We start from the raw sequence: 26141 nt of genomic DNA on the forward strand, positions 1-26141 counted from the left end.
TTTAAGAAAGCGTTAAGAAGAAAAACGATTAGATTGAGCTCCAGAAAAGATATGCTGTCCCAACACAGACAGCCGAGACAAAGAGACAAAGACAAATGTTTAAAGCTATTTTAGCCACACCAAGGCCACACAGATGGTCAAAAGCTAGGGGAGGGCAGGCTGTCTCAGACCAAGGGAACTTTCATGGAGAACATGCCTATAATGATAATAATGTCTGGAGTTACTTTTGATGTTAATAAAAAAAATGTCTTGCCTGGGAGTCAAGCGGTAACACAGCGGGTTAAGCACACGTGACGCAAAGCGCAAGGACCAGCATATGGATCCTGGTTCGAGCCCCCAGCTCCCCACCTGTAGGGGAGTTGCTTCACCAACAGTGAAGCAGGTTCTGCAGGTATCTTTCTCTCCCCCTCTGTCCTATCTAACAACGACGACATCAATAACAACAAAAGGGAAAATAAATATTTAAAAAAAGTCTTGCCTGATATCAACTGTATCCAGGTGAAAAGTATTTAAAATAAAACTCTGCAGAGGCCAGATGCTTCTCTCCTGCTCCTAGAGCAGCTGACGCGTCACTCCATTTCTCGCCGACTCTCCCTTCCCTTCAGGACAACCCTAGTAACTTTCGCCGGGCTGGCCTCTGGCATTTAGTGAGTTTCTCTAGAAATCTTAGTTGTATTTTGTTGAGTTTTCAGGTGATTTTTTTATAGCTTTTTCCAGTTTTACAGGAGAGTGGTCTGAAATGCTTCCTACTCTATAACCATGCCTCCAGAAGTCATCTCTGCATTGTCTTTTTTTCTGAGTAATAATTCTTTCAGAGATCCAGTATTTGTGTTTTTTTTTTTTCAGGTTTCTCTTTTAATTTCTACTTTTTGGGGCCAGACAGTAGTGCACCAGGAAGAGTCCATATGCTACCTGTGGTGGAGAGGAAAGCTTCACGAGCAGGGAAGCAGTGCTGCAAGTGTGTGTGTGTCTCCTCCATTCTCCCTTTCTATCTCAATTTCTCTGTATTCAAAAAAAAGGGGGGGGGGAGACCACCTCAGTCTTGTGGACCTAGCTGGGAGTGAGCGGCTAGACTCTGGCTTAGCCCTTAGCCAGGAGCTGAAACGCCTTTGGGAAACACAGGCCATTAATAGTAGTGTGTCCCCTGTTGGGGACAGTCATCATTGCCTTAAGCAACTAGAGTCCCATGTGCCTTTCTGGAACAGCAGGCTCACCTACCTGCTGTTGAACTCTGGGTGGCGGCGCTAAGATGCTTATGTTTATGAAAATTTCCCCAATAGAAGAGAACTTCTCTGAGCCCCTTAACTCTCTATGCTTTGCCTCCAAGGTGAACAGTATGTTATTGGTATGGCCCAAGTCAACAGGAAATGAAGATATCCAGATCCTCAGGTGCAGGTGGGGAGGGGTAGGTGCTGAGGAAGCTTAGGGAGGCAGGTAGACAGGGGCTTATCAAATAAAGAATAGTTTTTTTTTAAGGTTTTATTTATTTATTAATGAGAAAGATAGGAGAGAGAAAGAACCAGACATCACTCTGGTACATGTGTTGCCGGGGATTGAATTCAGGACCTCATGCTTTAGAGTCCATGCTTTATCCACTGCGCCACCTCCCGGACCACAAGAATAGTTTTTTTAAAAAATAACAATAATAAAGAGGGGATAGACACCAGGAACAATGGATTTTTTGTGAAGATACTGAGCCCCAGCAATAACCATAGTGAAAAAAAAAACCAATTCTGGTTTTGTTACTGTTTTATTATTATTTTATATTTATTTACTTATTCCCTTTTTGTTTATCATAGTTGTTATTGTTGTTGTTGGATAGGACAGGGAGAAATGGAGAGAGGAGGGGAAGACAGAGAGGGGGAGAGAAAGATAGACACCTGCAGACCTGCTTCACCGCCTGTGAAGCGACTCCCCTGCAGGTGGGGAGCCGGGGTTCGAACCGGGATCCTTATGCCGGTCCTTGGGCTTCGTGCTACGTGCACTTAACTCACTGCGCTACTGCCTTACTCCCTGTTTTTATTATGTTACTTGATAGGACACAGAGAAAAAAGAGAGGGGAAGGAGAGACAGAAAGACACCTGCAGACCTGCTTCATAGGTTTCCGTCCTGGCACCACCTCAAGGTCTTCATGTAGGAAGGTTGTTTTTGTTTTTTGTTTATAACCAGAGCACTATTCAGCTCTGGCTTATGGTGGTGCACAGTATTGAACCTGAGGCTATGGAGCCTCAGGCATGAGAGTCTCTTTGCATGACCATTATGCTGTCTATCCTCGCCTGTAAGATTTTATTATATACTTCTAAATTCCTTTGATCTTGTCCTCCCCATGCTGACATTTTGAGAATGCTTTCAGACTGTTAGTATGCTTTGTTACTGTTGTTCCTTTGCATAGGTCCTCGATGTCTCGCAGTACAGATTTTACCAAAGGACTTCTTTGCTCACCCCATCTTCATATCTCCTCCTAAATCTAGATATTTTTTGTATCTAACCACTGCTTCCAGATATACTTAAAAAAAATTATTTATTACCTTTTGTTGCCCTTGTTGTTTTATTGTTGTAGTTATTATTGTTGTTATTGATGTCATCGTTAGATAGGACAGAGAGAAATGGAGAGGGGAGGGGAAGATAGAGAGGGGGAGAGGAAGATAGACACCTGCAGACCTGATTCACCGCCTGTGAAGCGACTCCCCTGCAGGTGGGGGCTCCAACCAGGATCCTTACACTGGTCCTTGCGTTTTGTGCCACGTGTGCTTGGTCTGCTGAGCTACTGCCTGACTCCCAGATATACACTTTTTAATGTTATTATTTATTGGGTAGAGCCAGAGAGAAATTGTGAGGGAAAGGGGAGAGAGGGAGAGAGACACCTACAGACCTGATTTACCACCCATGAAACTTCTGCCCTGAGGGTATGGACTGGGCTTGAACCCAGGTCCTTCCGAATTGTAATATATGCACTCAACCAGGTGCATTACCACCCACTGCCCCCCCCTTATTGCCACCAGGATTATCACTGGAGCTAGGTGCTTGCACAATGAATTCACCACTGCCACAGCCATTTCCCTCCACTTTTTCCCCTCTTTTGATAGGACAGAGAGAAATGGGGGGGGGGGTTAGAGAGGGAGACAGAGTGACACCTGCAATACTCACTTCACAGCTTGTGATGATCCCTCTTCCAAGTGGGAAGCAGGGGCTCACACCTGGGCCCTTGCATAGGGTAATGTGCTCTCAACCAGGGGCACCACCACCTGCCCCCCATTCCCGTTTTGGCTTTTAACCAAAGCTCTGCTCAGTTCTGGCTTATGGTGGTGAGGCAGATTGAGCCTGGGCTCTCTTCAGTGCCTGCATGAAAGCCTTTTTTTTTTTTTTTTATCTTTTTTTATTCCCTTTTGTTGCCCTTGTTGTTTATTGTTGCTATTGTTATTGTAGTTGTTGGATAGGAGAGAGAGAAATCAAGAGAGGAGAAGACAGAGAGGGGGAGATAAAGCCAGACACCTGCAGACCTGCTTCACCGCCTGTGAAGCGACTCCCCTGCAGGTGGGAAACCAGGGGCTTGAACCGGGATCCTAATGCCGTCCTTGTGCTTTGCGCCACCTGCGCTTTGTGCTACCTGCGCGTAACCCGCTGCACTACCGCCCGACTCCCGGCTCTTCCTATTAAGCAAGACTGCAGAAACAGGGCTGGGAGGTGGGCTGGAGGTGGTGAGCAGGGTGTGGGACTCTGAAGCACGAGGCCCCAAGTTCGACATTCAGCATCCCATGTGCCAGACAGAGTGATGCTCTTGGTGTCCTCTCTCTCCCCCTTCTGCCACCAGGATCAGGCAAAGGTGCACTGGGTTAAGCTCATAGTACTAAGCACAAGGATCCGCACAACGGTTTCGGTTCAAACCCCCGGTTCCTCACCTGCAGGGGTTTGTGGGTGGGTGAAGCAGGTCTGCAGGTGTCTATCTTTCTCTTCCTGTAACTACCCTCCCCTCTCAATTTCTCTCTGTCCTATCGAGAAAAAAAAAAAAAGGCTGCAGTAGATTTGTAGTGCTGACAATAAGCCCCAATGACTCGAGGCAAAAAGAGAAAAGAAAATTATAATAATGAAAAGATCATAGAAATGGTTATTTGAAAGTGTGTTCGGTGACTCGGGGTGGTGCTAGAGCACAGGACAGGCAAGCATGAGAGCCCTCCAGGGCCAGGGGAGCGGTGGAGAGCTCTGTTTGGGCAGCTTTTGGGCCCTGAGAGCTCGGCACACACGTGTAGGTTCTTTGTTGGAGGTGTGAGCGTGGACAGCCACAGCCCCAATGTGAAAAACCTTGGGTCTTAGTTACCTGTCACCAACACCCAGCACAATGGGGCTTTAAGTTGGTGGAAGGAAGTCTAACAGCAGCCTGGGCTTGACCACAGAATATACAGGTGACCAGTGAGCACTCACTTGGATAGTGTGCTGCTTTGCCATGTGCGCCACCCAGGTTTAAGTCCAGCCACTAGTGCTTTTAAGATCTTTCTGAGAGGGAGTCAGGTGGTAGCGCAGAGGATTAAGCGCAGGTGGCACAAAGCACAAGGACTGGCGTAAAGATCCTGGTTCAAGCCCCCGGCTCCCCACCTGGAGGGGAGTCGCTTCACAGGCAGTGAAGCAGGTCTGCAGGTGTCTGTCTTTCTCTCCCCCTCTCTGTCTTCCCCTCCCCTCTCCATTTCTCTCTGTCCTATCCAACAACAATGACAGCAATAACAACAACAATGATGATAAACAAGGGCAACAAAAGGGAATAAGTAAATAAATAAATGTAAAAATATTTAAAAATATCTTTCTGAGGGGGGGAGAGAGAGAAAGAGAGAGAGAGAGAGAATAAAGGACCACTTAAAGCAGTCAACCAAATTCCTACATGTGTCCGTGCTCCTTAAGCCCTCTCCAGTAGGCTGACGGCTTTTGACCGCAGACGAAGACCTGTTTGCAGAGAGTGGGAATGAACTTCTTCAGCTTCTTCTACATATCAGATGAAGATGAAGAAGAAGATGGAAGAACAAGGATCAGAACATCACAGGCCTAGGCCTAGGGTTTCTCTGTGTGGAGCCTCCTGATGACGAGTAGGGAGACTGGTTTCCTCTAGGACACAGTGCCTGGTGGGGTCAGAGAAGTGCAAGGATGCCCTCTGCTGTCCTTTCTAGAAAGTAAAAGGCTGGGAGGCTTTCGGTGAGGGTGGAGGAGTGTTTGGGCAAGTTAAATTTGGTCAAGGTAGTAGTGACCAGACTCCTAGAATTTAGTAATCTTTCAGAAGGGTTCTTTGGGGTGACTGGGGTTGCTAAGGAGGCAGCAGCTAGACAGAGGTTTCTTTGAGCAAGGCCAGGGATGTGGCAGCCCCGCAGCCACACTGAAAAGCCTCAGTTCCTGTGATTTGTTCTTTTTGGTGGAAGAAGGAATGGATGAAAATTCATTTCTGAAACTGAGAAATGGCTAAGATAAACAAGATATAGAATTAAGGCCCAGAGAGAGTCGGGAGGTAGTGCAGCTGGTTAAGTGCAGGTGACGCAAAGCACAAGGACCAGAGTAAGGATCCCAGGTCAAGCCCCTGGCTCCTGCAGGGGAGTCGCTTTGAAGCAGGTCTGCAGGTGTCTTTCTCTCCCCCTCTCTGTCTTCCCCTCCTCTCTCCATTTCTCTGTCCTATCCAACAACAAAGATATCAATAACAACAAAAATAACAATGACAACAACAACAACAAAACAAGGGCAACAAAAAGGGAAAATGAATAAATATATTTTTTAAAAAGTCTCTAAAAAGAAAAAAGAATTAAGGCCCAGAGAATGTCTGAGCAGCAGTGCACCCAGCTGAGTGCACTCATAACACCGTGCACAAGGGCCTGGGTTTGAGCCTCCGATTCCCACCTGCAAAGGGAAAACTTCACCAGTGGTGCTGCAGGTGTTTCTCTTTCTCTGTTCCTCTCTACTTCCCCCTTCCATCTCAATTTCTGTTGTTCCCTATCAAAACACACACACATATATGTATGTATGTATATATTGCCACTGGGAGTGGTAGATTCATTGTGCAAGCACTGAGCTCTAGTGATAAGCTTGGTGGCAAAAAAGAAAGAAAAAGAAAAAAGAAAGGAGGGGCAGGCGGTGGCACACCTGGTTAGGCACTCACACTATAGTCTGCAGGGACCCAGGTTCAATACCCTGGTCCCCACCTGCAGGGGAAAAGTTCCACAAGTGGTGAAGCAGGTCTGCAGGTGTCTCTCTCTCGCCCACTCTTTCACCCCCTAATCTCTCTCTGTCTCTGTCCAATAATAAATAAATAAAATAAATTTAAAAAAAGAAAGAAATCAGGAGGGCCAGGAGGTACTGCAACTCATAAAATGCCCAAGTTACCCTGCGCAGGAACTAGGATCTGAACCCCCAGTGTCCACCTGAGGGAGAGAAGCTTTATGACTGGGGAACAGGCTACAGGTGTCTCTCTCCCTCTCACTGTATTTCCTATCTCTATCCTAATAAAAATAAATTTTAAAAAAAGAAAAGATATATTAGAAAGGAAAAAGGCACAGAGGACAAAGGAGACTCCTACAAAGCCAGTGATGAGTCCTGTCCTGTGGCATCTTCCTGAATCTGCTAAAGCTGTTGCAACACACAGGACCAACTGGCCTTGGGCAGGTGACCAGGGTCTGGGGCACTCCATGGTCCCCCACCCCCATCCCACCCCACTTCTTGGGGACATTATACTAGCTTCCTGTTACCTCAGCTGCCCAGCAAGCTGCTCCAGTACAAATGTGCAGTGAACACAGCTGGAGCACAGGGCCAGAAATAGGGAAGGGCAGGGGCTGAATATTCTGAAGGCCGCACCCTGGTAAAAGAAGGACATTCATTTACACTGTCTAGCTGGGCTGCAGGTGTCAGTTGTTTGTGCGGTAACAAAATATATGGAAGAAAAGACAGAAAATGTCCCTACTAGCCAGAGGGGACTGACTGGCCAGCAGGGTGTCCAGGGTGGGGCAGCCACAGCAGCCGGCAGAGGCTGAGGTGGGCTGAATGCAGATGCTATAGGGCCACAGCATCACAAGAGACCCACAGACCCTGAGGTACAGGTCAACGCTGCAACACAGTGGCACACCCAGCAGAACGTGCACAATTCAATAGCATGTTTAATCATCCCACAACAGACAGGAGTGCAGTAGTATAAACTAGGTTGGTTTTAGTTTTAAAAAGCCACTTCCACCCCTAACCTCCCCTTCCTCAACGTCCAGATTCCATGGCTGAGGAGCCAGTGGCAAGGCCAAGAAGGGCCAGGAAGTCTCTGTTCTGAGGAGCTGAAAGTCTTTCCAAGTCAAGGATGCCTTGTGAGCAGCTGAGAGCCCTGTGAAGAGTTGAGGCACACACACTCTAACACATATACACATGCAAGGGACATGGAGGGCAGATACCTGGGCAGACGGACAGAGAGGAGACCACAGTGGGGCAGTCACTCACATACACTCTGCCACAACATTCTGGTCCATTGGTGGCTGTCTCTTCAGGGCAGAGAGTGGGCCTGAGGCCTGAAGCAGCGTGGGCTGGTTAGGGGGACTGAGGATGAGGCAGTCTGCGTCCAGCCTAGATGCTCACAGTAGCCATGGCCAGAAGTGTCCCTCTCCATGCAGCCAGCCCTTCCCAAATCTTGGGCCAGAAGCCATGTCTGCACTACCAGCTGGGCATCAGAGGTGTGGAGGGGAGGCACCACTTCCTTTGGGCCTAGTGAGAAGACACCCTCCACCCCAGGCAGGAGAGCAGAGAACATGTCTGCAGGCAGGCTTTTGGGGCCAGGAGGCTGGTGGAGCTGGGTTCTGGGCCCAGGCATGGGAGCATAGCCAGGCCTCACTGTGCAGGTGCCCTGGGAATAGCACGCTGCTAATAGAGCTGAAGAGGTGGCCAGTGTCCTCGGAGGTGGGGAGGGCTTTGCAAAAAAAAAAAAAAAAAAAGACCTGAGGTGAGGGTTAGGGCCTTGGGGCCTTTCAGATAGGTTTAAAGAGAAAAACTTTTCATTCACAGCTTCATTCAGGGATTCCTGGATTCAAGTATCAGCAGCTCTGGTTTGGAAGGTTGGGGCAGAATGACCAGTGGATTCTGGGAGCGGCTGCCCACAGATGTGAGAGGTATGAGAACCAGTCTGGAGTGCTCTGGGTCCCAGTTCTGTCACCCCTACCCTGAGGAAACAGACCAGGTGGCTATAAGATCTCCTCTCGTGGGCTCCTGGCCTTGAGTGGGGTCTGCCCGTTGGTCACGGAGCCATTCTGACCGTGTAGGAGTTTGCCCTTCTCTCGGTCTGGCCATGTAAAAATGGCATCGTCACTGTCCAGCTCTGACTCGGAGTGCATCAGGCTGCTGTTCAGCATCGGGCCTTTCTGCTTGATGCCTGCAAAAGAGAGAGAGTGTCAGGAGCCTCACTGATCTTCCCGGACAGAGCCACAGTCTGCAGCCTCCTCCTCCCAGCCTATGGAAGGCCAGGCACAGGCAAAGTCCTGGACCCCTTTCCATGGGGAGGAGGCTTTCTCCCATGCAATTCAGGTCTGTAAGTGAAGTCCAGGGCAGGGGTTGATAGCATAATGGTGAAGACTAGAGCAGGGGTTGATAGCATAATGGTTATGCAATAATGGTTATGCCTGGGGCTCCAATGTCCCAGGTTCAATCCCCCGCACCACCATAAGTCAGAGCTGAGCAGTGCTCAAATTGTTAATACATTTATTTTCTTTCTTTTTTTTTAAAAAGAATTTATTTATTTACTAATGAGAAAGATAGGAGGAGAGAGAAAGAACCAGACATCACTCTGGCATGTGTGTTGCCAGGGACTGAACTGGGGACCTCCTGCTTGAGAACCAATACTTTATCCACTGTGCGCCTCCCGGACCACGTACATTTCTTTTTTTTTTTTTAATTAAAAAATACTATTATATTATTACTTATTTTCCTTTTTGATGCCCTTGTTGTTTTACTGTTGTTGTAGTTATTACTGTTGTTGTTTTCATTGTTGGATAGGACAGAGAGAAATGGAGAGAGGAGGAGAAAACAGAGAGGGGGAGAGAAAGAGAGACACCTGCAGACCTGCTTCACCGCCTGTGAAGTGACTCCCCTGCAGGTGGGGAGCTGGGTGTTTGAACCGGGGTCCTTGTGCACTATAATGTGTGCACTTAACCAGGTGTGCCACCACCCAGCCCCTAATACATTTCTTTTTTAAAATATTTATTTCCTTTTGTTGCCCTTGTTGTTCTATTGTTGTAGTTGTTGTTGTTGTTATTGATATCTTTGTTGTTGGATAGGACAGAGAGAAATGGAGAGAGGAGGGGAAGACAGAGAGGGGGAGAGAAAGATAGACACCTGCAGACCTGCTTCACTGCCTGTGAAGTGACTCCCCTGCAGGTGGGGAGCTGGGGGCTCGAACGGGATCCATGTGCCGGTGCTTACACTTTGCACCACCTGCTCTTAACTCCCTGAGTTACCGTCTGACTCCCCTAATACATTTCTAATAAAGACTTGTTCTTTGAAATACTAGATCTCCTGGGGCCAGGTGGTGGTGCACCTGATTGGGCGCACATGTTTACAGTGCGCAAGGACCCAGGTTCAAGCCCCTGGTCCCCACCTGCAGGGGGAAAGCTTCACGAGTGGTGAAGCAGGGCTGCAGGTGTCTCTCTCTCCTCTATCTCCCCCTTCCCTCTCAATTTTTGCCTGCCTCTACCCAATAAATAAATAAATAAACAGAAATACTAGACTCCTAAAAACTTGGACCAGGGAGAACAGAAGCAACTGGTGGTGTTACTTTGTAAGATATATGTAAATAGCATAAAAAGGCATAAATTATGGTGAGGTCGTGTATGATACAGCAAATCCTAACAATGGTATTTTCAAAGTTAATCCAATTGCCAAATAATTCGGTTATAGCAATAACTATCTATTACCTTCTTAAACCCTAAGACAGCAGGAACCTTCCCTTTTCTCTATAAAGCCCACATTTCTCCCAGGCCTGGACCTCTAGGGTGGGGCTCCTTTTCCTGTATGCTTCCCTCAATTCATAACTAACTGATACTGCATCTGCTGATCTCAGCCTATTCAATGCAATCAGTACCTCCTCGGCATGTTTCACTTTGGACTGTGTCCAGAGACGTTAGGCGTGGAATGTCAACCTTTCAGCTTCATTATTTTGGTGAGACCTTTCCTAGCTCATAGGACTCTTTAATTCCATTTCCGGTGGTGCACTTCTCAACAAAACCTCAAAACCTACATATAGACCAGGGCCCATGAGACAGGGCTTATGTACACATGTATCCACAAGCTGGGGGAAAATGTTTACCTTAAAGCAAAAGTTCACAATGGCTTGCAGAGTCAATAAATGCAGCAAGCAAGTAGAAAGACCCAAAAAGACACCATAAAGCACCTACTGAAACAGTTTCTACTTAGACCTAGATACCCTCCTCACATACCTTCTATTACATGTCCCTCAATCACTCCAAAGCTAACCTTGTCAGACAAATAAGGACTACAAAAGCTGAATAAAGGCAAGAGATTGGCAGACTTTAATGATGACTCTTTAGTCACTACCAGGCCACCCCATCATCTGGGGCTCTAGTCAGGGAGTCCTAGGATTCCTACACAGACATGATGGGCCTAGACTTCTAACAGATCCCTCTTTCCACTATCACTGGCCATCTCCATCAGGAACAACATAATGGACCACTTTGTGGGCCCCTATAGGACCTTGTACTCAGTGTGGATCAACAATGGTAGGGGCTATTCCATTCTCCGAAGGGAGGTTAGACAACATACTCTACCTACCACCCGAGGAAGATGGGTCCTGAAATTAGTGCAGCCTGGAATGTTTCTAGCTATGACCACAGAATGTGAGCTCAGACCTACAGGGATGCAGAGGTTACACAGGCCCCTGTCCTGAACATGGGCTCCAGATCAAACTGACAGGGTTTATAGTTAATATTTATATACTTTTCCCATATTTGAGAGCTACTCTCTTGCCTGGTCCAGCTTTCTAGTCTTTTTTTCCAACTATGACACCATCTCCTCAGACAATAACCTGGGTCCACCTGAATATCAGATGTCAGGCTCAGGCAAAAACTAGTAAAATCATGGGCCCCTTGGAATATACCTAAAATAGACCTACTATTGGAGACTCCAAATCCTCATCTGTAATATTCTTGCCTTTAGGTTCATGATTGTTTAGTCAACAATGTGTTCTGCTTTATATCTTAACTCTTTTCAGCCACCAGGTTCCAGATGCTACTATGATGCCGACCTGACTCCCTGGGCAGACAACTCCACCAGTGTGTCCTGGAGCCCCGCCTCCCCTTGATCCCTGCCACGCTAGGGAAAGAGAGAGACAGGCGGGGAGTATGGATTGACCTGTTGACGCCCAAGTTCAGCAGAGAAGCAATTAGAAAAGCCAGAACTTCCACCTTCTGCACCCTATAATGACCCTGGGTCCATGCTCCCAGAGGGATAAAGAACAGGAAAGCTATCAGGGGAGGGGATGGGATACAGAGTTCTGGGGGTGGGAATTGTGTGGAACTGTGCCCCTCTTATCCTATGGTCTTGTCAATATTTCCATTTTATAAATAAAAATATCACACACACACACACACACACACACACACACACACACGAGAATAGGCTACAGACCAGGAGGCCTGGAACTCAATGATGGTTCTGCATGCCCAATATTTATTAGCCCTGGTTAGTACCACCCACTGATACTCTTTTGTCTTTCTCTATTCCTTGATCCTGGGCCACGCATACGACACCAAGCAACCCCTATCCACTGAGCCATCTCTCTGACCCTGCCTTTCTCTTTTGAATGTGAAATGTTCCATCATGTGCCTTTATAATGAGATTAGCGTTCTAAAGGAGGCAGAAAAGCACACCAACAAGAACTCATCTATTTTAGAGAAAACAAAAGGTTGGATGAGAACACGACTAGATGAGAGCTCAGCTTGGTAAGGCTCTGGGACCTGGCACTGCTCTACCCCTACCCTCAGGAGCTGACCTACCTCTTCCAAAAAAGGTGGTCAGATATGGTGTATTTGAACCTTCATCACCCAGATCCCCTCAAAATACTCAAGTGTTCTGAGGATATTCTCAGCCATTCTGCCTCTTCCTGGCCAGATATAACACCAGGCTGTGAATACTGAGATACCCAAACCTGATGAATTGTGTCACTGGGGGATGCCCCCACCTCAGGTCTTGCCTGCCTGCTTGCTGTCTGCCTGCAGTGTGCTGTGGGGCTCCAGCAAGGCACTTCCCTGGCCTTGTCAACCTTAGGAGTACAGTCCCGGGACATGACTGTGGAAGCCATGTCTGTCCTGATCCTCAGAATAAGAGAGCAGCAGGGCCAGACTACGTCACCCTCTTGGGCATTTTCAAAATGGGGAAGGACAGTGGCCAATAAAGGAAGCAAACACAGGGGCTGGGGAGCTAGCTTAGCCTGTTAGCACATAGAACTTGCAGGCGGCCTGAAGCCCCAGGTTCAGTCCTGGGCACCACTAGAAGCCAGAGCTGAGCAGTGCTCTGGTAACTTTCTTTCTCACTTTCTCTCTCCTAAATTAAACAAATGAGAAAAAATAATCTTTAAAACAAAGAGCCAGGGGGTGCTGGTGGACCTGGTTAAGCCACACATAACCATGTACAAGGACCAGGGTTCAAGCTCTCCGTCCCCACCGACAAGGGGAAAGCTCCAGGAACGGTGAAGCAGGGCTGCAGGTGCCTCTGTCCTCTCCCTCTCTATCCCCCCCCTTCCCTCTCAATTTCTCTCTGTTCTATAAAAATAAAATTTGGAATACTACTCAGCTGTAAAAAATGGTGACTTCACCGTTTTCAGCCGATCTTGGATGGACCTTGAAAAAATCATGTTGAGTGAAATAAGTCAGAAACAGAAGGATGAATACGGGATGATCTCACTCTCAGGCCGAAGTTGAAAAACAAGATCAGAAAAGAAAACACAAGTCGAACCTGAACTGGAATTGGAGTATTACACCTAACAAGATCAGAAGAGAAAACACAAGTAGAACCTGAACGGGAATTGGCATATCACACCAAAGTAAAAGACTCTGGGGTGGGTGGGTGGGGAGAATACAGGTCCAAGAAGGATTCAGAGGACCTAGTGGGGGTTGAATTGTTATATGGGAAACTGGGGAATATTATGCATGTACAAACTATTGTATTTACTGTTGAATGTAAAACATTACTTCCCCAATAAAGAAATAAAAAAAAAAGGGAGTCGGGCGGTAGCGCAGTCGGGTTAAGCACAGGTGGCACAAAGCGCAAGGACCAGCATAAGGATCCCAGTTCAAGCCCCCGGTTCCCCACCTGCAGGGGAGTCGCTTCACAGGTGGTGAAGCAGGTCTGCAGGTGTCTGTATCTTTCTCTCCTCCGTCTTCCCTCCTCTCTCCATTTCTCTCTGTCTTATCTAACAACGATGACATCAACAACAACAATAATAACCACAACAATAAAATAACAAGGGTAACAAAAGGGGATAAATAAAGAAATAAATAAAATTAAACAATTAAAATAATAATGATAATAATAATAATAATAATAATAAAAGAGACAAACCCAGGTAGAGTCAAGGTCTGCAAAACTTCTGCTTTGTCGGATAGATGAAACACCCAGCCTCTGACTTTCTGTGCTCAGAGAGGGCATTTTCCTCCCTGTGCCCACAGGAAGCTTTCCTTGTACTTGAGGGTCCCTCCAACCACAGCTACAGAGAACAAAAGCTGGACGAGGAGACATGGTCTGGACTCCACAGTATAAAGCACCCACCAGGCCCCGGCACCCTTGGCTCTTGCTTGGCTTGAAGAACAGAGTGGTTTTTACTCGGTAAGCACAAGCTGGGAAGCTGGCAATATCAAAGGTATTTGAACCACACATGTGCAAGGTTCTGGTGCAGCACACACCAGAAAAAATGTGTCCAGCAGCACCCTTTATAGTAGTCAAAACAGAAAGAACAGGAATTTACATCAGCAGTATCTATAACAAGTAACTATCTCCACAACAGAAATCATGTAGCAATGAGGATGAATAACACTATGCTACACAGAACATGGGTGAACCTCATAAATAAGATCTTGCATGAAGGAAGTACAAGGACTCCATTTAGATAAACTACTTCATTAGCTGTAAACTGGGGGCAGGGTGGGGGCAGCAGTGACTGAAAAGAGGACAAAGGGGCCCTGATCACATTGACTCTTGAGAACCCATCAAGCTGTGCTTATCATTTCTCTATCAGGTTGGAGTACAAAAAGCTGCAATTTTTATAGGCCAAAAAAGCCAAATACTAGTAATTTCATATGGTTCAATTTAATACACTGAAATAGATTTTTTTTTTTTTTGAGTGGAAAACCACAATAGCTAGACAAAACAAACGCCAAAATGACAGCTGTTGAACGTAAACCACATCTCTGGAGAGCGGGCAGCCCCCACGCTCTGCCTGCAGGCTGTTGGTGCCTCTGTGTCCATGGAGGTGGAACCAATCCATTGCAAGTTACTCCCCACCCCAGCTTAACCTGGCTCCCAGCAAACTGTTATGGCAAGAAAAATATTTTTGAGAGCTGGGGTCTTATACTTCCTTGATTTCACTGCTACCAGGCCAACTTTTTTATTCAGAGAGAGAGAGAGAGAGACACCAAGACACCAGAGCTTCCTGCAGCATGGTGCTCCCATGTGGTGCTGGGGCTTGAACCTGGGTCTCTTACACAATACAATTCTAAATCCCATTCTCAACCTCTTGCTCCTGCTTCTCCTCTGGGGGTACATGGGCTAGTCTGCAGAGCCCAGAACAGAGGTGATTGTTTGGCCTGTCAGACCTACACCAGATCTAAGAGGATCTCTCAGCTAGACACCGTCACTCACCTAGTCTCATCCTCGTCACCTGGGAGCCGCCAGCCGGCCTGTGGCCCTCCCTCAGCAGCTCCCCTTTCACTGCAAGCCTGCTGTCTTGCCATCAGTTCCCTTCCCATTTAGCCTTCTCAGCCCAAGAATTCTTAGTGCTTTTCTTTCCTGCCTGTCTCAGAACAAGAGCCCTAGCCCATTTATCTCCACCCTCCGCTTTCTCCCTCCTTGGGAGGCCTCTTACACTGTTAGCATTTCTGATTGTAGATGAATTTGTTCAAGAGCACCCCCTCCAAGAAATACATGCCCTCCAACCCCATCCTGCTTCTCCTCCACTAAGGACTTTTATTTCATTTAAAATTTTTATTTATTATTAGATAGAGACAGAAATTGAGAGGGGACGGGAGGTAGAGAGGGTGAGAAACAGGCACCTGCAGCTCTGCCGCTCCACTCGTTAAGCTTTCCCCCTGCAGGTGGGATTTTTTTTTCCCCTTTTGTTGCCCTTGTTGTTTATCGGTGTCGTTACTTATTATTGTTGTTGTCGTTGTTGTTGGATAGGACAGAGAGAAATGGAGAGAGGAGGGTAAGACAGAGAGGGGGAGAGAAAGATAGACACCTGCAGACCTGCTTCACTGGCTGTGAAGCGACTCCCCTGTAGGTGGGGACCCGGGGGCTCGAACCTGATCCTTACACTGGTGCTTGTGCTTTGCGCCGCGTACGCTTAACCCGCTGCGCTACCGCCTGGCCCCCTGCAGGTGGGATTTTTAAATATTTAGAGCCCATTTCCTTATCACCTATGAACTTCTTCAGCAACCTGACCTTTCACTTCTGCGGCATTTCGCCATTCTGCTCTAGTTCTTCATGTGACCATCATTTCTCTAGTGGATTCTCATCCTTGGTTTCTGTGCTGACTTTGCTGACCTGATAATCTGCCATCTCCTTCCTTGATGGCTCTTGAGCTCTGTAGCCTGGACCCTCTTCCTCACCCCTGACATTCTCCCCAAAAGAGACATGAAGCACTTTCAAGGTGCTGATCCTCACCAGAATATAGAAAATCCCTGCATCAACACTTCCAGTCCTAACTGTTCTGCTGAGTTCAATTTAATTCATCTATACCAAGTGCTCTAATTCTGTCAGCAGTGCTATCACTCTCTGTCTCTTGGGTCAGATGCCAGCCTGGACCTTTCCTGTTCCTCTATCCCACTGACACCACAAAAGTGTATGCCAGCATCCTCTGACTCCTCCTGGGATCATGACAAAATCTCCTTGCTGGCCTCAGTCTGGAAACTACCCATTCAGTTGGTTAAACAAAATGCTGGCACTTTCAGGACACTTCATTTTAATTATTATTATTATTATTTTTTTTACCAGAGCACTGCTCAGCTCTGGCTTATGGTGGTGCAGGGAATTGAACCTGGGGCTCCATAGCCTCAGGCATGAAAGTCTTTTATAGAACCATTATGCTATCTCCCCTGCCCCAGGACATCATTTCTCATCACCATCAGGATAAATGCTAATTCAATGTTTAAAACTTTCCATAACTTGTTCCTTGTTATCCTTCCAATCTCCTTTCTTCAACCCCAACATAACTATCCTAAATCAAACACGTGATCTTCTCCAACATGTCCTCTCCAGTCTTAGCTACCTCAGGGAATAACACTACCCAATCCACAAGTGTTCAAAGCAGAATCTGGAGAGCCACCCCTTGCTACTCCCTTCCCCTCATAGTTCCCAGTAAAAATGATTGCTCTCATCAAGTCTTTTTTCAAAATGTACCTGAAGTTCACCTGTCTCTTGATAGTTTATCATTTTTCTGTCCATAAGGCAGCCTGCATACACATACTTGCTTTTCTCTAATTCCCTTAACCCACAGTCACAGTGACTTTAAAAACAACCAACGTAGCCCCAGCATTAAACCCTGTTGGTGGTGGTGATGATGATGATGGTAAAATACGTGTGGCAGGGTGGTGGTGCACCTGGTAGAGTACACACGTTAGTGTGCACAAAGAGCAGGTTTCAAGTTCCCAGTCCCTATCTGCAGGGGGGAAAACCCACAAGCAGTGAGGTACTGGTACTGATATCTCTCCTTCTCTCTCCCTCAATACCTCTCCCTCTTCACTCAATTTCTCTGTGTTCTAGCAATCAAAAAAATTAATCAATAAATAAACAGTAAAAAAAAAAAATAAGAAGAAAGACAAAAATAGATGGTGTTGGTGAATTTGTCATGTTGACACCAAATTCCAGCAATGACCCTAGTGGCAATTAAATAAATAATATATTTATATAAAACATGTCTAATGGGGCTAGAACAATTTTGAGGAAGCATTCCTTTAATTTCTATTTTAAAGTAATGGCAAAATAGTGTGTCATAGAGGGCCGGGTGGTAGCACAGCGGGTTAAGTGCACATGACGCAAAAGCACAAGGACTGGTGTAAGGATCCTGGTTCAAGCCCCTTGCTCCCCACTTGCAGAGGGGGTTGCATCACAGGGTATGAAGCAGGTCTGCAGGTATCTATCTTTCTCTCCTCCTCTCTGTCTCCCCTCCTCTCTCTATTTCTCTCTGTTCTATTCAGCAACAATGACAGCAATGACAACAACAATAATAACAACAACAAAAAGGGAAAAAAATAGCCTGCAAGAGTAGTGGATTAATAGTTCTGGAACCGGGAGTCGGGCTGTAGCGCAGCGGGCTAAGCGCAGGTGGCGCAAAGCACAAAGACCGGCATAAGGATCCGGGTTCGAACCCCGGCTCCCCACCTGCAGGGGAGTCGCTTCACAGGCGGTGAAGCAGGTCTGCAGGTGTCTTTCTCTCCTCCTCTCTGTCTTCCCCTCCTCTCTCCATTTCTCTCTGTCCTATCCAACAACGACAACAACAATAATAACTACAACAATAAAACAACAAGGGCAACAAAAGGGAATAAATAAATAAATATAAAAAAATAGTTCTGGCACCAAGCTCCAGTGATAACCCTGGAGGCAAAAAAAATGTGTTATAAATGTCTTTTATATATTCTGAACATCAAAATGACCAGTGAAGGATAATAGTACGTCTAGAAATAAGCCCAAATCTTTAAGATCAATAGATGTTTGTAAAAGACACCAAAATAATTCAATAGAAAAGCAACCATCTGGGGGCCTGGCGGTAGTGCAGCAGGTTAAGCGCACATGCCATGAAGAGCAAGGAGCGACATAAGATCCTAGTTCTGAAAGTATGGATCGACCTGTCAACACCCAAATTCAGTGGAGAAGCAATTACAGAAGCTAGACCTTCCACCTTCTGCATCTGCATCTCATAATGACCCTGGGTCCATACTCCCAGAGGGTTAAAGAATAGGAAAGCTAGGAGGTTGGGCGGTAGCACAGTGGGTTAAGTGCATGGGGGGCCAAGCCCAAGGACTGGCATAAGGATCCTGGTTCTGGCCGCCGGCTCCTCACCTACAGGGGGCTGGCTTCACAAGTAGTGAAGCAGGTCTGCAGGTGTCTTATCTTTCTCTCCCCCTTTGTCTTCCCCTCATCTCTCCATTTCTTTCTGTCCTATCCAACAACAATGACATCAATAACCACAATAATAACCACAACAATGATAAAACAACAAGGGAAACAAAAGGGAAAAAAAAAGCCTCCAGGAGCAGTGGATTTGTAGTACACTGAGCCCCAGCAATAACCCTGGAGACAAGAAATAAGAATAAGAAAGCTATCAGGGGAGGGAATGGGATATGGAGTTCCAGTGGCAGGAATTTTGTGGAATTATACCTCTCTTATCTTATTTTCTTTTTTTTCCAAAATATTTATTTATTTATTTTCCCTTTTGTTGCCCTTGTTCCATTGTTGTAGTTATTACTGTTGTTATTGATGTCATCGTTGTTGGATAGCACAGAGAGAAATGGAGAGAGAAGGAGAAGACAGAGAGGGGGACAAAAAGATAGACACCTGCAGACCTGCTTCACCGCCTGTGAAGCGACAAGTGACTCCCCTGAAGGTGGGGAGCCAGCTAAGGGGCTCAAACTGGGATGCTTATACCAGGTTGTTGCACTTTGCACCACGTGCTTAACCCACTGTGCTACCGCCCAACTCCCTTATACTATGGTCTTATCAGTGTTTCCATTTTATAAATAAAGACTTAAAAAAAAAGATCCTGGTTCAAATTCTGGGTTCCCCAGCTGCAGGGGTTGGGGGGTTACTTCACAAGCGGTGAGGCAGGTCTGCAGGTGTCTTTCTCTTCCCCTCCTCTCTCACTTTCTCTCTGTCCTCTCCAATAACAGATATAACAATAATAGTAACAAGGGCAACAATAATGGCAAAATAGCCTCCAGGATCAGTGGATTTGTGGTGCAGGTGTGGAGCCCCAGCAATAACCCTGGATGCAAAAAAATGCGAACTTTATTTTTTGCCTCCAGGATTATTGCTCGGGCTTGATGCCTGCACTACAAATCCACTATTCCTGGAAGCCATTTTTTTCCTTTTTTTGTTGTTGCCCTCTTTGTCCTTATTGTTGTCGTTATTGTTATTGTTGCCACTGATGTTGTTGTTGGGTAGGACAGAGAGAAATGGAGAGAGGAGGGGAAGAAAGAGAGGGGAGAGAAAGACAGACACCTGCAGACCTGCTTCACTGCTTGTGAAGCGACCCCCCTGCAGGTGGGGAGCTGGAGTTACAAGCAGCATCCTTACGACGGTCCTTGCACTTTGCACTATGTGCACTTAACTTGGTGGGCCACCACCAGGCCCCCGAAACCGTCTGGTGCAGGCACCGCCATGTGAGCTGCTTGACACGGTACCAACTTCATAGGAAGTTCAGCACGGCTGGACTCTCCAGGCCAAACTGAAATCATCTCGCCTTTTGCCATGATTAAGCTCTGTGTGGTCTTAATAATATTTACCTATGGCCAGGCTCAGAGCCTGACCAAATGACAAAAGTAATGACAAAACCTGCACTGCACTCTGTAAGATTGAACATAATGGAACAAGCAATATCAGTAATGCAGAATTTTTCAGGAGGCCCCAATAGGAAGAAATGTTTTCCCCTTTATCTACACCACTTCCTTTAGTATTCCCCCTAAAATACAGAGAAAGATTGGTGGTTCCCACAGGGGAGGGGCCACCTTACATAACATGAATAATTAACAGAAAGTTATGGTACCCGCCTAGATACAATGGGCCTTTTAATCTACCACCCACCACTGTGCTCCCACCTCCTTAAGCAGGAATAGTACACAAGAACCTAGGTCACACAGTGAGCATACACAGAAGATGGATTCTAGCTAGAGAGTTTAACTTGGAACAAAATAAAACAAAACTCCTTGATCAAACAATGGAACAGATTTTGTGAAAAATGGGCTGCTCAATTTGTTTAAGGCCCCTAGAAACATAACAAGCTTGAATTTTCTATAAACCATTGTCTTCTGATGCATAGGGCCAAGAGAATGGCATAAAAGGTAGAGTATCAATCTTAATCAATAGGACATTTTCCTAGCACACAGGTACAGGAAGAACAAAAGACATAGAAACGGTGATGTGATCTGTAGGGCGGAAAGTGCCCTGGAATGTAAATGTTCCACAAAGCAGGAGGTGTTCCCTACCTGTGCTGTTCTTACTTGGTGATTTTTGTTTCAATAATCAAAGTCTTGGTGATTTTTATTTTAATAATCAATACCTTGGTGATTTTTGTTTGAATGATCTAAACCTTATGAGACTATAAAAATAAAGTTCTGCTTAAGTAAGACAGAGATGTCTGCTTGAGCTTGATTTAGCATCACCTCACTCGTCTCTCATCCTTCATTCTTCACTGATGCCCCTCCTCCTCCAGGCTGACCCTAATAACCTGCTGGGGCTGGCCCCCGGCAACCATCTTTTCTATAAAATGCTCTGAAATTTCCTCACTCCCATATGGAAAATTAAACAAACAAACAAACAAACAAACAAAAGGACTTATTTATTTATTTATTTATGAAAGAGGAAGAGGAGGAAAGACCAAGAACATCATTCTGGTATATTGTGATGGCAGGGATCAAACTCAGAATTTATACTTGAGGGTGCCCCTTCTCAGGCTGCATCACAATTGCTTTTAAGCGGTAAACTGTATCATTCACTGTAGTCTGGGAAGAGACACAGTAGCTAGAGTTCTGAACTAACATGAGTTTTTTCAATTCAACTGTTCAAACAAGTTCAATTCCCTGGCTTCGCAAGTATAAGAGTGCAGCTCTGATTCTCTTTTCCTCTCCTCTATCATAAATCTGCACAAAGAAAAAGAAAAAACAACACCTCACTTAAACCCGTAAAGTTCAGCATCTCCCCACCAGTCTTAGAAGAAACACCTGGTGTGGTCCCTGCTCCCTGTCAGTTCTGTGCTATGTCCAGCATATGTTCTACTTCAAATGTTTTCTGCTAGCAGCTGGCCCTGCACCAAATTCATTCCATTGCCTGGAACGCTATTCCCCAGAAACTAACTTCTACTTGCCCCTCAGGTCTCAGTTTGAGTGTCATTCTTTTTTTCTTTGTCTTCACTGGAGCACTGCTCAGCTCTGGCTTATGGTGGTGTGGGGGACTGAACCTGGGACTCTGGAGCCTCAGGCATGAGAGTCTGTTTTGTATAACCATTATGCTATCTACCTTCTGCACAAGTGTCATTCTTTATAAAGACCTTTCATTAGGGAGTCAGGAGGTAGCGTAGCGGGTTAAGCGCATGTGGTGTGAAGCGAAAGGACTGGCCTGAGGATCCCAGTTTGAGCCAACGGCTCCCCACCTACTGGGGAGTCACGTCACAGGTGGTGAAGCAGGTCTGCAGGTGTCTGTCTTTCTCTCCCCCTCTCTGTTTTCCCCTCCCCTCTCCATTTCTCTCTGTCCTATCTAACAATGATGACATCATCATCAACAACAATAACAATAATTACTACAACAACAATAAAAAACACAGCAAGGGGATAAAAAGGGAAAATAAATTTTAAAAATGTTAAAAAAAAAAAAAAAAAAAAAAGACCAGGAGTCGGGCAGTAGTGCAGCGGGTTAAGTGCATGTGGCACAAAGCGCAAGGACCAGAGTAAGGATCCCGATTCGAGCCCCCGGCTCCCCACCTGCAGGGGAGTCACTTCACAAGTGGTGAAGCAGGTCTGCAGGTGTCTTTCTCTCCCCCTCTCTGTCTTCCTCTGCTCTCACCATTTCTCTCTGTCCTATCCAATAACGATGGCATCATCAACAACAACAACAATAATAACTACAACAACAATGAAAAACAAGAGCAACAAAAGGGAAAGTAAATAAATTTTTTTTAAAAAAAAAAAGACCTTTTATTATCACATTTTGTATATTTGTGAGTTTGTCTATGGAGTCCACTTAGTTCAACTTAATATAACTATTCTGGCATGGCACCTGGTACACAGTGGTCTCAATTCATATTCACAGATTATAAAACACAAGTCTCTGCCCTCAAAGATTTCACTGGCCAGTAAGGGGAGAGATTAATATATCACTAGAATGATACTGTGAGAGAACTGTCAAAACAGACAAGTAGGTGGGGCCAGGTGGTGGGGCACCTAGTTAAGCACACACATTACAGTGTGCAAGGACCTGGGTTCAAGCCCCTGGTCCCCACCTGCAGGAGGAAAGCTTCACAAGTGGTGAAGCAGGGTTGCAGGTGTCTCTCTGTCTCTCTCCCTCCCCTCTCAATTTCTCTCTGTTTCTATCCAATAAAAATAAATAAATAAACCAGACAAGTGGGAGAAAGATGAGTAAAAATTTAACTAGCAGGTCAAGTGAGAAAGTTCTGGAAAGAGTTCTGGAAAGAGGTACAAACCAGCAGGATTTGTTTAGTGTGATGGGACTAGAACTTCAGGGGTGGGATGGTGACTCTTACATGCATATAAAGGTATCAAGTGGTACTCCTAAATTAGAAACAAATTTTTTTGTATTATCTCTTTTTTTTAATTTACTGGATAGAGACAGCCAGAAATAAAGAGGGGTGATAGAGATGGGGAGAGACAGAGAGATACCTGCAACACTTCTTCACCACTCACAAAGCTTCCCCCCTGCAGGTGGGGACTGGGGGCTCGAACCTGGGTCCTTAGGCATTGCGACATATGCGCTTAACCAGGTGCACTACCACCTGGCCCCTCATACTCCTAAATTTGTATAGCTCTGTAAATCAATTAAATTTGAATTAGAAATAAGTAAGGGGCTAGGAGATAGTTCATACAGTGCAGTATGTATCTTACCACATGTAAGGTCTTGAATTTGGGCTCCAGTACCACATGGAAGCATCACAGATGATGGAGCATTGCTGTGGCCTCTCTCTCTCTCTCTCTCCTGCCCCACCTCTCTCAGAATAAAAAAATGAGTTGGGGAGGTCACTCAGTAGTCTCATGCGTACATGAGACATGCATACTGTGCATCTGTGTTATTATTCCTTGGCATTAATAAATAAGTGGTGGTGGTGGGGGGAGATAGCATAATGGTTATGCAAAAAGACTTCCATGCCTGAGGCTCCAAAGTCCCAGGTTCAATCCCCAGTAACACCATAACTAGAGCTGAGGAGTGCTCTGGTTAAAAAAAAAATTCACATTTATGAAATAGCAGAGATTAAGTGGCACACAAAATGAGAGTCAAATAAGATATTTTAGAAAAAATAAGTGAATAAAATATAAAAATAAGTCATTTATCTATTAAAGATAGAGAGTGGAGACAAGCAGGGCAACACCCTAGCACATGCTTAAAAGAACACTTAACATGCTTAAAAGTCCAGCGCTAGGCACTGTACCACCTCCTGAGCCACAGATGTATTTACTTATTTATATATAAAGAAAAGAGATCATCAGAGAGGAAGATTTCAAAAAACCAAATTGATGGAAGCTCACCAAGGTCATATGTACCTGACCAAAAGTTCTATCATTTTGTGCTAGAAATAGTCATTGAAGGATTTCAAAAGGAAACAAACAAACAAACAAACAAACAAAAAACCAACCTTGTGAGAGTAACATAAAGACAACCTTGGGGCTGTGGGCTGTGTCCAGGGTGGGCTGTACATATTTTTACCTCCAGGCCTCTGCTCTCAGCATCCTGTGTGGGTGCTCTACTTCCCTCTCCCTTTCTCCATCAGTCTTACCGCCTCTTGGTAACTTGCTTGGGGGCAGAGCCCAGACTGCCTAGAAGTGTTTCTTTTCTCCTGGCGTGTTTTTTCTCCCTCACTAGACTGAAATTCTGAGGGCAGAGACAGTCTCTTAGAACACTCTATAGTTCCACTGTCTTCAACCCCCTTCCCAATAAAAAGCTTTAAGTATGAGAAATGTTTAATAGGTGTTTTGTATGAAAATGGTTCTAAATGAAGAGTGTTTAAGCTCTCCTCAGAATCCATAAACAGCCACACCTATGGAAATCTAAGTTTTGACAAGGGGCCCAAACTATTAAATAGAGAAAGGAAAGTCCTTTCAACAAATAGTGCTGGGAAAACAGGGTTGAAATATGCAGAAGAGGGGCCAAGTGGTGGCGTACCTGGTTGAGTGCACATGCTACAGTGTGAAAGGATCCCGGTTCAAGCCCCTGGTCCCCACCTGCAGGGGGAAAGCTTCATGAGTGGTGAAGCAGGGCTGCAGGTGTCTCTCTGTCTCTCTCCCTCTCTATCTTCCTCTTCCCTCTTGATTTCTGGCTGTCTCTATCAAATAAAGATAATATAAAAAATTTAAAAAAGGAAATATTAAAAAAAAAGAAACATGCAGAACAATGACAATGAACCACTACAATTGACTACACACAAACGCCAACTCCAGATGGATTAAGAACTTGGATGTTAGACCAGAAAGTATCAAATACTTAGAGGAAAATATTGATGGCAGTCTTTTCTATCTAAATTTTATTTTATTATTTTTTTAAAAAATTATATTTATTTATTCCCTTTTGCTGCCCTTGTTTTTTGTATTGTCGTTGTAGTTATTATTGTTGTTATTATTGATGTCATTGTTCTTGGATAGGACAGAGAGAAATGGAGAGAGGAGGGGAAGACAGAGAGGGGGAGAGAAAAATAAGACACCTGCAGACCTGTTTTACTGCCTGTGATGTGACTCCCTTGCAGGTGGGGAGCCGAGGGATCAAACCGGGATCCTGATGACAGTCGGTGCGCTTTCTGCCATGTGTGCTTAACCCTCTGCGACACCGCCAGGCTCCCTCCATCTAAATTTTATAGGCGTTTTTCAATGATACAAATCCTATTGCAAAGAAGACTAAAACAAAAATAAACCAATGGGACTACATCAAACTGAAAAACTTCTGCACAGCAAAAGAAACAACCACCCAAAGAGACTCCTTACAGAGTGGGAGAAGATCTTTAGATGCTATACATCAGACTAAGGGCTAATAACCAAAATATATAAATAGCTTATGAAACTCAGCAAAAAAAAAAGGGGGGGAGAGGAGATGAACAGAATATTCATCACAGAAGAGATCCAAAAGGTCAATAGACATATGAAAAAAATGCTTTGGGGGTCGGGAGGTAGTGCAGTGGGTTAAGCGCACATGGTGCAAAGTGCAAGGACTGGCTTAAGGATCCCAGTTCGAGCCCCCAGCTCTCCATTGCAGGGGGTCACTTCACAAGTGGTGAAGCAGGTCTCCAGGTCTATCTTTCTCTCTCCCTCTCTGTCTCCTCTCCTTTCTCAATTTCTCTCTGTCCTATCCAACAACATCATCAATGGCAACAATAACAATAAGGACAACAACAAGGGCAACAAAATGGGAGAGAATGGCCTCCAGGAGCAGTGGATTCATAGTGCAGGCACTGAGCCCCAGCAATAACCCTGGAGGAAAAAAAGAAAAAATGCTCCAAGCCATTGATTGTCAGAGAAATGCAAATAAAGGCAACAATGAGATACCACTTCACCCCTGTGAAAATGTCATACATCAGAAAGGATAGTGACAACAAATGCTGGTGAGGTTGTGGGGCAAAGGATCCCTCCTGCACTGCTGGTGGGAATGTCAATTGGTTCAGCTCCTGTGGAGAACAGTTTGGAGAACTCTCAGAAGGCTAGAGGTGGACTTACCCTATGACCCTGCAATTCCTCTCCTGGGGATATATCCTAAGGAAGCAAATACATCCATCCAAAAAGATCTGTGTACACATATGTTCTTAGCAGCACAATTTCTAATAGCCAAAACCTAAAAGCAACCCAGGTGTCCAACAACAGATGAGTGGCTTAAGAAAGTTGTGGTATATATACACAATAGACTATTACTCAGCTATTAAAAACGGTGAATTCACGTTCTTCACCTCATCTTGGATGGTGCTTGAAGGAATCATGTTACGTGTGACCAGCCAGAAAGAGAAGGAT

The 26141-nt window shown here is 45.5% G+C and overlaps 1 protein-coding gene across 3 annotated transcripts in view; it reads right to left on the minus strand.

The window, feature by feature from the left end:
• Window positions 1-7101: 7101 nt before the first annotated feature.
• KIAA0319L (KIAA0319 like) overlaps window positions 7102-26141 on the minus strand; it is a 168070-nt gene continuing 149030 nt past the window's right edge. For all 3 annotated transcript variants that reach the window (XM_060205869.1, XM_060205871.1, XM_060205870.1), the window contains exon 21: window positions 7102-8365. In XM_060205869.1, coding sequence (XP_060061852.1) covers window positions 8178-8365 — 188 coding nt within the window. In that variant the 3' untranslated portion in view covers window positions 7102-8177. The remainder of the gene's footprint in view (window positions 8366-26141) is intronic.

The sequence above is a fragment of the Erinaceus europaeus genome, chromosome 13 (genome assembly GCF_950295315.1).
Source record: "Erinaceus europaeus chromosome 13, mEriEur2.1, whole genome shotgun sequence".
NCBI classification, from domain to species: Eukaryota; Metazoa; Chordata; class Mammalia; order Eulipotyphla; family Erinaceidae; genus Erinaceus; species Erinaceus europaeus.